The 13,768-nt window shown below is 39.9% G+C and overlaps 1 protein-coding gene across 1 annotated transcript in view; it reads right to left on the bottom strand.

The window, feature by feature from the left end:
- The window catches only part of XKR4 (XK related 4), a 559,646-nt gene that overhangs the window by 544,948 nt on the left and 930 nt on the right, over positions 1-13,768 (bottom strand). The window contains exon 2 of the mRNA XM_004372613.1: positions 13,225-13,762. Within this exon, the coding sequence (XP_004372670.1) occupies positions 13,225-13,762 (538 nt within the window). The remainder of the gene's footprint in view (positions 1-13,224; positions 13,763-13,768) is intronic.

Raw genomic sequence — 13,768 nt, forward strand, 5'->3', positions numbered from 1 at the left:
TGCTGGATCATATGGTATTTTTATTTCCAGCTTTCTAAGGAAGTGCTATATTATTTTCCAAAATGGTTGTATCATTTTGCATTCCCACCAGCAGTACGTAAGAGTTCTGATCTCCCTGCAGACTCTCCAACATTTGTTATATCCAGTGTTTTTGATTCGTGCCAGTAATACTGGGGTGAGATGATATCTCATTATGGTTTTGATTTGCATTTCTCTAATGGCTCGTGATTGTGAGCATGTCCTCATGTGTCTGTTGCCTGCCTGAATGTCTTCTTTGGTGAAGTGTCTGTTCATTTCCTTTGCCCATTTTTTAATTGGATTATTTGTCTTTTTGTTGTAGAGGTGTTAGATTTCTTGCAGATTTGAGATTGGATCTTTGTCTAACTTATAATGTCCAAAAGTTTTTTCCTAGTCTGTAGGTTCTCTTTTTACTCTTTCAGTGAAGTCTTTTGATGAGCTTAAGTGTTTAATTTTTAGAAGATTCCAGTTATTGAGCTTATCTTCTGGAGTTTGCGTGTTGTTGGTTATGGTTTGTATCCTGTTAATGTCGTGTATGAGGGCCTCTAGTGTTGATCCTATTTTCTGTTCTATGAACTTTATAGCTTTTGGTTTTATATTTAGGGTTCTGAACCATTTTAAATTAGTTTTTGTGTATGGTGTGAGGTGTGGGTCATCCTTTGATTTCTTGACTGCTGTTTCCATGGGCGTTAACCAAGGATCCAAGTAAAATGAAACCCCTGACGACTTCAAAATTTTCACCATTCATCATGATGTTGCTTATTTGTCCAGTTGTGAGGGTTTTCTTTTTTCTTTATGTTGAGGTGTAATCAATACTTAAGGCTACAGTCTTTGATCTTCATCCGTAAGGGCTTCAAGCCCTCTTCTTTTTCAGCAAGCAACGTAGTGTCATCTGCATATCACAGGTTGTTAATGAGACTACCTTCAATCCTGATGCTGTGCTCTTCATACAGTCCAGCTTCATATACTAATTGAATAAATATGATGAAAGGATATACCTGACACACACCTTTCCTGATTTTAAACCACACAGTATCCCCCTCGTTCTGTTCTAATGACTGCCTCTTGGTCTATGTACAGGTTTCTCATCAACCCAATTAAATGCTCTGGAATTCCCATTCTTCACAATGTTATTCATAATTGTCATGATCCACACAGTCAAATGTGTTTGTATAGTCAATAAAACACAGGTAAACATCTGTCATAGATTGAATCGTGTCCCCCCAAAGTATGTGTCAATATGGCTAGGCCGTGATTCCCAGTATTGTGTGTTTGTCTACCATTTTCTAATCTGAAGTGATTTTCCTATGTGTTGTAAATCCTGCCTCTATGATGTTAATGAGGCAGGATTAGAGACAGTTATGCTAATGGAGAAGGATTTGATCTACAAGATTACAACGAGTTTTAAGTTAATGAGGCAGGATTTGATCTACAAGATTACATTGAGTTTTAAGTCAATCTTTTTTGAGATATTAAAGAGAGAAGCAGGCAGAGCCAGAAGGACCTCATACCACCCAGAAACAAGAGCCAGGAGAATAGCGCAACCTTTGGTGCCAGGGTCGCTGCACTGAGAATCTCCTCGACCAGGGATATTAATGACAACGACATTCCCGCAGAGAAAGCCTTCCTCTGGAGCTGGCACCATGAAATCAGACTTCTAGCCTCCTAGACTGTAAAAGAATAAATTTCTGTTTGTTAAACCCATCCACTTGTGGTATTTCTGTTATAGCAGCACTAGACAACCAAGACAACGTCTTTCTGGTATTCTCTGCTTTCAGCCAAGATCCATCTAGCAATACCTCTCCTTCCATGTCCTCTTCTGAATCTGACCTGAATTTCTAGAAGTTCCCTGTAATGTACTGCTGCAACCACTTTTGAATTAAAATTTTACTTGTGTCTGCTATTAATGATATTGTTTGATAATTTCCAGATTCTGTTGGATCACCTTTGTTTGGAATGGGTGCAAACATGAATCTCTTCCAGTTGCTTGGCAAGGGAGCTGTCTTCCAAATTTCTTAGCATAAATGAGTGAGCACTTCCAGTTTTCTGTTTGTTGAAACATCTCAACTGGTATTCCATCAATTCCTGCAGCTTTGTTTTTAGCCAATGCCTTCAGTGCAGCTTGGACTTCTTCCTTCAACACCATCAGTTATTAATCATATACTACCTCCTGAAATGGCTGAACATCAACCAATTCTTTTCGGTACAGTGACTCTATGTATTCCTTCCATCTTGTTTTGATGCTTCCTGCATCATTCAATATTTTCCCTGTAGAATCCTTCAATACTGCATCTCAAAGCTTGAATTTTTTCTTCAATTCCCTCAGCTTGAGAAATGCCGAGTATGTTCTTCCCTTTTGGTTTTCTAACTCCAGGTCTTTGCAAATTTCATTACAATACTTTTTCTTCTCGAGCCGCCCTTTGAGATCTTCTTTTCAGCTCTTTTACCTCATCATTTTTTCCATTTGCTTTAGCTACTCTATGTTCTACAACAAGTTTCAGAGTCTCTTCTGACATCCATTTCAACTTTCTTTCCTGGCTTTTTAATGACCTTTTGCTTTCTTCATGTATGATGTCCTTGATGTCATCCCACATCCTGTCTGGTCATTGGCCATTAGTGTTCATTGTGTCAAATCTATTCCTGAGATGTTCTCTAAATTAAAATGGGATCTACTCAAGTTGTACTTTGGCTTTTGTGGACTTGTTTTAATTTTTTCTGTTTCAACTTGAACTTGCATATGAGCAACTGATGGTCTGTTCCATAGTCATCCACAGGCCTTCAGGCCTTGTTCTAACTGATGATATTGAGCTTCTCCATCATCTCTTTCCACAGATGTAGTTGGTTTGATTCCTGTGTATTCCATCTGGCAAGGTCCAGCTGCCATTTATGTTGTTGTTCGCGATTTACGTTGTTGAAAAAGGGTATTTCCAATGAATATGTTGTTGGTCTTGTAAAATTCTATCATGCGATCTCCGGCATCACTTCTATCACCAAGGCCATATTTTCCAAACATTGATCCTTCTCCTTTGTTTCCTTCTTTCACATTCCAATCACCAGTAATTATCAATGCATCTTGATTGCATGTGTGATCAATTTCAGACTGCAGAAGTTGATAAAAATCTTCAATTTCTTCATCTTTGGCATTAATGGTTGGTGCATGAACTTGAGTAATAGTTGTTGTGAATAGAAGAGGCTAAAAGAGTTTTAAAGTGTCTAACAGTAAAAGCCTAGATTGCCTTGAAGAGACTGTTGGTGGACTTATGGACGTCAAAGAGAAATGTGGTGAGGAGTCGGAAGGAAATGAGGAGTACTGTTAACACTGGAGATGGCACAGACAGCAAAAAGTAGCCCCAAAGAAACAGCAGCAGCAGAACCAGGAGACCAGCGTGAGACAGCACTGGAGCCAACCCATAGAGCAGAAAGCTGAGTGCCTTTGGGCAGGAGGCTTCCTGATGGAGTAGGGTGGCTCTGCGCACTTATCAGTGGAGTTAGGCTTGCCGACCCAGACAGCAAGACAGCTGAATGCCTTCTGGCTGAATTTACTAGCAAAGTGGGGTGACTCTAGGTACTTAAACCAGTAGAACTAATGCCCTTGGGAACACTTGTCCCAGCAGGGCAGACGTAGGCAGAGAGGCCTGAAGGGCTAGAGCCCAAGGAACTAGGAAGCAGAAGCTAAAAAGACAAGGAACACAGGAAGTAGAGCTGCCTCAGTTTCAAAGGGTGGAGTCACCACTCAGATGGACTAGGAGAATGGGGTCGCCCAAATTCGAGGGAGCAGCTTTGCTGTTCCAGTGTGTCTAGAAGGTGGAGCTGAAGCCCACGGCCAAGGGAACTTCACTCAGAATCTGGAGACGGTGGACAATACCTAGAGTATGGAGGGCAGGGCCACTGCTTAAATGGTTTCAGAGAACACAGGATTATTTTCAAGCCTTGAGAGATAATGTAATGTGTTCTGCTGAGTTGCTTGGTGCCTGTTATTCCTTCTTTCCCTCCAATGTCTCCCATTTGTAATGGAAGTGTCTACCTTGTACCTGTTCCACCATTGTATTTTGGAAGCAGATAACTTGTATTCTAGATTTCACAGATGAAGGGGAATTTTTGGATTTTGGATCTGGAGTTGAATTAAGACGTTTGCTATGATATAATGGGGTGAATGTTTGACATGTGGCAAGGACATGAATTTTTGAAGGCCAAAGGGTGGAATGTCAAGAATTGAATTGTGTCCCCCAAAAATGTATATCGACTTGGCTGGGCCATGATTCCCAGTATTGTGTGATTGTCCACCAATTTGTCATCTGATGTGATTTTCCTATGTGTTGTAAATCCTACCTCTATGATGTTAATGAGGTGAGATTAGTGGCAGTTATGTTAATGAAGCAGGACTCAATCTATAAGATTAGGTTATGTCTTAAATCAATCTGTTTTCAGATATAAAAGAGAGAAGTGAGCAGAGAGACATGGGGACTTCATACCACCAAGAAAGCAGAGCCATGAGCTCCTAGACCAGGGGAAGACTGATGACAAGGACCTTCCTCCAGAACCAACAGAGAGAAAGCCTTCCCCTGGAACTAGCACCCTGAATTCAGACTTCTAGCCTACTAGACTGTGAGAGAATAACCTTCTGTTTGTTAAAGCCATCCACTTGTGGCATTTGTTATAGCAGCACTAGATGACTAAGGCAGTTGTATTAACTGGCCTTCCTTATAGGCGAATGTATATTATCCTATCACTGACAGCCTTATACTTTAGGATAGATCTTGAAATGTTCTTTCTGACAACAAATGTGACACCATTCCTCTTCAATTTGTCATTCTCAACATAGTAGACCATATGATTGTCTGATTCAAAATGGCCAATACCAGTCCATTTCAGCTCACTAAGGCCTAGGATATATATCTTCAAGCGTTCCATTTCACCTTTGACAGCTTACAATTTTCATAGAGTCATACTTTGTAGATTCTATGTTCTGGTAATTAATGGATATCTGCAGCTGTTCCTTCTCACTTTGAGTCGTGCCACATCAGCAAATGAAGGTCCCGAAAGCTTTATTCCACCATTAAGGTCATTAAGGTCAACTCTAGTTTTAGGAGGCAGCTTTTCCCCAGTCATATTCTGAGTGCCTTCCAACCTGAGGGGCTCATCTTCCGGCACTATATCAAACAGTGTTCCACTGCTACTCATAAGGCTTTCACTGGCCAACCTTTTACAAGCAGACTGCCAGGTCCTTCTTCCTAGTCTATCTTAGTCTGGAAGCTCCACTGAAACCTGTCCACCATGGGTGACCCTGCTGCTATTTGAAATACTTGTGGTATAACTTCCACCATCATAGCAACATGCAAGCCACTACAGTACGACAAACCGAAAGATTATTGGTGGCAGGAATAGATAACCAGATCTTTCTCCTACAGAGCCACTGGGTAGGTTCAAACTGCCAACCTTTCAGTTAGCAGCCAACCACTAAACCGTTACACCACCAGAGCTCCGTGAGTAGAAAAACAGAAGCTCCAAAGATACTAAAAATAATTCTTTGTAAGTATAAGCTCAGACAGTTACATGTAGGTAAGAATTAAGCAAAAAATATCCCAAACCATCCACAGTCTGACTGTCCTATTAGTAAGAGCAGGAAGGCAAAGTTGGGTTTCTAGATACATTTTCCTGAAAGAATGACTAATACTTTTTGAAATTTAACATCACTTTCCTAATACTAATAATCTAAAACAGAGCTGTCTTATCCTTTATAGATATCTTTGCACCTTTTCTAATGTACTGTATGTACCATTAGAATCCCAAAGAAGCAACCAAGCAGCAAGTTCAGCTACACTCTCATGAAGGAGAAAGAATAATGCCTAAGTTTCATTCACAGATCATCCAACATTCACTGAGCATGTATTCATATAAATATCCTAGAGTAGTTTCATGACTCATTGATCATAATCTGTCTTCCTGGCCACCATGGCATCAGCTACCAATGACACCACCATGTGGTTGGCATAAGGTCACCTGGTATGGTCGTCAGAATTATGCAACACTATTCAAGAATTTTTGAAAATTATTCCTTTTGAGAATTACTGCGATTTTCCCTAGAATCCATCAAAAAATTGGAACTCTTTTATAAGATTATGCATTCTCCTTGAACAGCAAAATAACAATCAATAGGCAAAGATATATCAGGTTAATACTGCTGCCTATTATAATGAATCTCTAGACAGTCTCCTTCTTCCTGGCAAACATGATACAAATACCTGAAAAGACAAGACCGCATTACCCTGAGACACCAATATACATCTTCCCATGACAAACACCATACTTCATCTTATATTTGAGAATGCATAAGAATAATAAATCCAATTCTAATTCCTAGTCTTGCTTTTGTATGCCTAGTGTGCCACTCCCTGTTCAAACTTCAAAAGCTACATCACAAGAAAGCTGTTAATCAGATTAGCCCATGAGTCCATATAAAGGGAAATTACTCAGAGATTGATGTTATGTAAATTCATAAGTAGACTATCTCATTCAAACTGCAAAATATAGAACACATTCAATATGAAGTTGTGAACTTGGACATTCAAACATTAAAGAATTCTGTGTACTTGACTAAACAAAGATTTTCAAAGCCAATGACTCAAGAATGTGCAGGTACTGTACAAAACTGATAATATATATTTGTATAGACACTACATTCAATTGCCTTGTGAAGGTTGTCTACAATTTTGTTTGGGAGTAATAAGTATAAGTACTAAGCATAAACTTTTTTTTCACCCTCCTGCAGAAAACAATGCATTGTTCATGTGAATGGAAACAATTTACAGCCTTTGCACTGATCATTGCAAAGATACTGAAACAGGTATATCCACCACATAGATTTATGCATAAATTATTCTAACTCATACAGAAACCCAAGCAAATGCCCAGGGCACCGGCTGGTTGTGTGGGATTTATATCTGTCAGCTAACTCAGAGGTCTAAATACCAAGCCCAGTACTCAGGGTTGTTGCATGGATTTGTGATGCTCCCGGGAAGAGTCTGGGTCCCTAAACCAATGAACAGATTTTAAAATGACACAAGCGCAGTATCTCAAGCAAACTCCCTCTATTATTTTCACCCACCAAAAGCAAAGCCAAGTCTACTATGTTTGGAGAAGCATATAGTGATGAAAATTGTCACAGAGCCATAAAATCTCAGGACTGGAAGATGGTCTTCTAGTTCAAACATTTGTAGGATAGTCTCTCTACCACATCTCTGCCTATAGTTTTCCAAACTAGTTTTAAACATCTCCAATGATGGGGAACTCAGTGCTTCAAAAGCAGCTTAGTGATCTGTGGATACCTCTGACTACTTAAAAAATTTTTCCTTGTATTAATTCAAAATCTTTTCCTGTAGTTCCCATCCATTTTGTCCTGAGTACCCATGGAAAACCTCACACATTACAATAATTATCCACAATTCAGGAGTTATGAGAGAACTCTGAAGTTTTCACGCTTCTTTTCTACCTGATCATCCTCTGTCCCATCAACCATTATGTTGCTTTTTTCCCTCTATATTGGTGCTGAATTCTAGTCTGGAATGTGCACAGAATTATGGGACCCAGGGAGAAAACCATTTACACTTCTCTATGCCTCGGTTTCCACATAGGAAAATGGAAGTGCTACCTTACAAGATTATTCTGAGGATCAAATAAGGAAGGAGACGCGGAAGTTCTCTGGAAATTTTAAAGTGCTATGTAAATATAGGAGCCCTGATGGTACAGTGGTTAAGAGCTTGGCTGCTAACCAAAAGGTGAGCAGTTCGAATCCACCACCTACTCCTTGGAAGCCCTATGGGGCAGTTCTACTGTGTCCTATAGGGTCGCTATGAGTCAGAATCGACTCCACAGCAATGGGTTTCTATGTACATATAAGCAACAAACGTGTATGGATCAGGAAAACTAAATTTCAATAAAGTGAAGACCACTATATCTTAAGGAAAAGCTCTTCAAAAAGTAACATAAAATAATTTTTTTTTGCTGAGAATTCAGTTTTGCATAAATATAATTAAAACTTCAACCACCTGGTTTTTCTGAAAAAACAACTCTTCCACCATGTTGTGTCTATTTATACATCCCAATTACATCAATACTCAATTCCTCTGAAGTCAACTAACTTCCATGAATGGAAGAGCCATGACTAAGTCAGAGAGTAACTGATGACACAGCCACAAAAACTCTCAATTCCTACACCTTTCCTATGAATAAAACAATATTTTAATACTTTCACAACCACCCTCCCCAATAATCCTTCAGTGGCTCCACAATGTCTTCAGAATAAAATCTAAATTCCTTTCATTATCTTGCCCAACTCATTCTTCATCCTCAGCTGCTCTCCCTCCCTCATTCTATATTCAAGGCACACAACTACCCACCTTTCTCTTTCTTGCCCTCTGCCTTTATGCATTCCTGTCTCAAAGCCTCTCTAGCCAAAGCCCCACTTGATTCATAAAGTAGGTTTCTTATCATTTAAACCTTTACTCAGACATTCCCTGCTCTGAATCTTACCTGACACCAAGGTGGTTTGTGTTTCCTGCTTCTATCATAGTGCTTATTTCCCTATACTGTAATTGTCTATTTACTTTTCTGTTTTCCTCACCCAACAGCAGATTCCTTGAAAGAAAATGTGTGTTTATTCATCTTGGGATAATTAGTGACTAGCACAGTGCCTTGCATACAGTAGTGTTCTATATATGGAATAAATAAAATTAATATGCAATGAGAGGGAATACAAACATATAAGAAATGACCATTCAATAAATGCAGCAAATGGCACCAGTCTTATCTGACCTGTATCAGAATGCAGGACAACCTCAGGATCAAAAAAGTATTTTTTCAACAGCTGAAGGTGTAAATCTATTTCCCTACCCATTTCTTATTTCCAGAACCTCTTTATCACTTGCAAAGCACTTTTTGCATTTTTATATACACAATCTCATGTATTAATGAATGCCACTACAACGTCATGTTAACTTAGCTGGGATTTACACCAAAAACCTCAGCATGGCCAAATGGCGTAGTAAGAGGAGCACTGGACTTAGAGTCAGACGATCTAGGCTCAAGTCCCTGTTCTGCCACTTAACTACTAGTGCGTTAATGGAAAGATCCCATTATTTACCTAAACTGTGCTCCTTCTCCCACTTTGCCAGTCCCAGCGAAGGTAAAACTGACAGTATTGTCATTATTATCCAATTTGGCATTTGGAGATAGCCAATGGAGCCAGGAAGGTGTAGACTTTAGGGTAGGATAGGCCTGGTTTTGAATCCTAGCTACATCACAAAATAGGTGAGTAACCTTGGGCCAGTTACTTAACCTCTCTGAACCAGTGTTCTAATATATGTAGCAATACTACTAATTTCCTCCTAGGTTGCTGTAAAAATTAAATGAGATAAAGAGTATAAAAACACTTGCAGAATTTAAAGTGTTGTTCAAAATTATTATTACTCCCATTTAGCGAGGTTTTTGAATGGAACAGAACATTTCTCAAAGTGCTGTGTGTGCCACATTATTACTAGGGTACTTGATAGGTATGCCTTTAAAAAGTGATTGGCAATTACTTATTAAAGGCTCTAAGAAGTCCTGCTATAGAGAAATTCTTTACCCTATCATTTTCCCAACCTGTTTGAACATAGAACGCAGGTTAATTTCTGTAGCATACCTGTTCTTTCCTTCCAAGGGAAACCGGCCCTACAGTCTGGCAGGAGGAGAGCAGGACAACTTGCTGTTTCGCCATGCCTTTCCCACACAACCCTCATGATATAGACTCGGAGACAAACATCAAAAGAGTAAAAAAACAGCCCACTCTATCATCCATGGACATATCTTTTGCAATGTGCATATTTGCTAGAAAACAAATATATATAAACACACATGCATAAGAGACATTCAACTAGAATTTTAGGTGTAAATTTACAAATTCTGAAGGAAAAAAAAAGATCTACATATAACTGACCATAAGTATAAGGACCAAAAAAAAAAAAAAAAATTCTTATTGAGTATTGGTGATTCCCACTGGCTGAATGGCAGTAATTTCTGGATTCATATGAAAAGAACAAGAAAGAAAAGGCTTTTGCATTCATTCGCAAGCACCCTTCCTTTAAAGTCATAATTGCTCTTTTCATGTGGTAGAAAAAGTTCACTTCATTATTTGAAATGGCTCTTTCCCAGCGCTGCCTCCTGCGACTTTAAAAGCTGCCATTAATTTCCCATTAGTAAACTTCAATTACAATGAATACGTATCACTGCTTTTAGCAGTTCCATTTGTAATAAATGTATAAATACATGTAAATTTTGTCCAGAAGTTTTTAAATAGCTATTTCCAAACAAGCAAGCACTTTGATCTTATTTCAAAAGATTTTATCTAAAGAAAGCTTTTAGAATCTGCCCCTTACTTAAAATAACTACAATTTCATGGAAATACAATGGTTACCAACCTAGCTACAACCCACTATTGATCTCAGAAACAGGCATGTTAAAGTATGAATAATGACCTCACAGCTTTGAACCAATCAGTGCCCTGGTGTTTCTGCAACGTTTGTGTACGAGGCATTCAAAAGAAAAGCTAGAAGAGGCAGAGGGATGCTCCTCATTTAAGAAAGCACAATGGTCTAAGCTTAACAGCCTAATATGATAATCTGAAAAGAAAATCACATTTTCACTATCTTATTATTAAATATGGATCTACCCCTGAAGTTCTATTCAGATCTTCTACACTCAGACAAGTTCGAACACTTTAGAATGTATTTGAGTGTTAATTCCACAAGCTTTCTGATCCCTTTTCCGTTGGGCTAAATTAAAAAATCATACTTTACCAAGAGAAAACGAGGCTGACTGTTCTTAGATCATGCTTCCCCCAGGTTACCCCTCCATCCACCAAGTATCTTTACCAAAATGCAAGACGGGCTAGAGTAGATGGTAATTCCGACTTACACACTAAACACATTATTCTGAAAATGTAGACAAATATCTGAGGATATTTCCAAAAATAATACTCTCTCCCAAATGATTATGTGAATAAACTTCAGAGCCTCTAAGGAAAATAATGCCTTCCCTGAGAAAAACGCTTAACAAGTTATTAAGAGAAAGGAGCCATGTGTGACCAGTTTCTCCAAGGGTTGGGTCAATTAATGCATTTGCCTGATAGCCTGTGGTTCTCCTTCTAGAATCAATCCTTACCCTTCCATCCCTCCACCCCCTTGGGAGAGTCTCTGTATGGCCAGTTAACTCACTGGTTATGGTCTCAATGACATGTTTTTAGGCCCTTTTCTTCTCCTAATTATTTTTCACTTTCTGTATTTTCTTTCCTTAGAAACCTAAACATAATTTTTAACCAGGAAAATGTTTGGTTTAGGAGATCTAGCCAACACAGTAATAATCAAAATGACTTCTTCAGCTCACAAAACGTGATATCAGATTTTTCAGAAAACATCAATCTACAGGGAATATGAAGTTTTTCAGTCAATAGAATTGAGAAGTATTTGCATTATTTATATAAATCGAGAAACTTCAAAGGTGATTATAAGTAAGTGATTTCCAAATCCAAAAGTTAGCTTCATTTACCACATTGTCAGATTAAAACTGCCAATCATATGCAGCCTGGCCATGAAACAATTTCAGTAATTAAACCAAGCATTCACGTTCTTCATCAAACCTGAAGACGAGCAGAGCATCCAGCTGTAAGTCTTGGCAATGGTCATCCACAGGAAATATGGCTATCTGATTTCACTGGTATTTCAGAAAGTGCCTTTGAATACAACATATGGAGGTTTCCAACATCAATGTCTAACTGTATATCATATACCATTTTTCCAGAAAGTGTTTGCTTGATAAAAAACAGTTTGACAATTTGAAAGGTCAATGTCTATGACAATGCTTACCCTGCTTTAAAAGCAATGATCACAGGAAAGGTTGCAAAATAATCCCTCAATTGAAAACACTATTGCTCTCTGTAAGCAGAAGGAAGTTTTGAGCTCTATTCCACAAATTCTGAGTTGTTTCCACAAGGCATCCCTCACCACAGTCAATGACTTAACATTTCTTGTATCATAAAATAACTACAAGTGAGATGGATAAAGAACACTGGCACAGCAGAGCGTGGTCGCAGGACCACGTTATGGGTGCACTTTCTAGGAAGTTTCCTTGTTTTACTTATAACACACATTTACTAAGTCACGTTAAAACCAAAAAAAAGCTCCAGAGTGTTAGCATCAATAGTCATACACTTCAATACAAAGAACTTTTGCAGATGTAAAATGGTGCTTCAAAAAGCCATTAAACACAAAAAATTTGAAAGAACATATTCCTGAATATGCTGTTTCATTATATTCCTACATCCCTGCAGTGACTGTTGGGGTGATGGTTTCTCTCTGCCCAACAAGTTTAGCCTTATATTTCAGTTTGTAAGTGGAAGTAAGATTTGTGTAAAAAGACTTGGTAGATCAGATGACAAGTACCAATGCAGTCGGTGAAGATGCCAAGTGTGCTAAAGTTTACATGATACACCACCCTTCTCCAAGTGTTTTTAGTTACATGAGAAATCAAATATGGTGATACTGCAAGATAAACAGCAAGTACACTATGAAAGTCAGTCTGGGTTCCATAAAGTGTACTTATCCATGCTTGATATATACATATTTCAAAGACAAGCAGTCATGTCCCTACTAATCTCTTTCATGTAGTACTTTTCCAGCAATAATAATTAAAATGTGGGTACTATTGAGCAGCAATAACTCCCATCTAACTGGAAGTCACAATCTTTCTCAGTGAACAAAAGAAATCATCCAAACTGCCACATATACCTCAAATTCAACACTTACAACAAAAAAGGATTTTAGAAGATGTCGTAGGAATCCTCTCCTATTCACTGAAACAATATCACTATAATTGGGGTGGGGTTGCAGCATATAAAGAGAGAGAAGCCAGTGAAGCAGTGGGAAGGCAGAAGGGTTGTGAAGTGACCAAACCAACTCAGCTGCCTTTCCCTTATCTCTCACTTCCCTCCCACCCCAAAGTGTGATCTCCAAATAATAATAATAATAATAAGCCCCAGATTTAAAAACAACCAACACCTGAAAAAGTGACCAGGGTTACTCCAATGGTAACCACAAATGGTATCTGTGCAAAAGCAAAGCACTGGGATGCCGTAGCAGAAGCAAACCTCCCTCTTCCCCACCCCGGATACGGTACCTCCAAATCTGCCCGAGCTGCAAGATGTGGATGACTGACTGCAGGAGCCAGATGCAGAAGGAGCAGGACGCAGACCTGTGTATGCCGCTGGCCCGCGTGGCCCCCCTGCTGTTGCTGCCTGTGATGTTGCTCTTGCTGGCGTTGGACGCTTGCCTTTGCGGCGTGGAAGGACGAGCCTCGCCTTCCCCAGCTGCAGACCCACCGCTGACCACCGGCTTGCACTCGGCTCCAGGCTGCTGCGGGCAGCTGGCGGCAGCGGCGGCCGTGGCGCTGTCCTCGGCGCTGAAATCGTGCACGAACCAGCGGAAGCTGAACACCTGCACCGAGAGCGAGCCGAGCACCACGAAGAAGAGCGTGAGCCCGAACCACCAGCGCTGGCCTCGCACGTAGTAGTCCACGGCGAGCCAGATGTCCGTGCCTACGTCCGCGAAGTACACGGCCACGGCGGCCAGGATCCAGAGGCAGTCCCACAGCGAGTAGCGCCGCTGCTCGCGGCCCAGGCGCAGGCACAGCGCCGCCGAGCCCGCCCCGCCGCCACCTGCTC

This window comes from Trichechus manatus, unplaced genomic scaffold (genome assembly GCF_000243295.1).
Source record: "Trichechus manatus latirostris isolate Lorelei unplaced genomic scaffold, TriManLat1.0 scaffold00018, whole genome shotgun sequence".
Taxonomy (NCBI): Eukaryota; Metazoa; Chordata; class Mammalia; order Sirenia; family Trichechidae; genus Trichechus; species Trichechus manatus.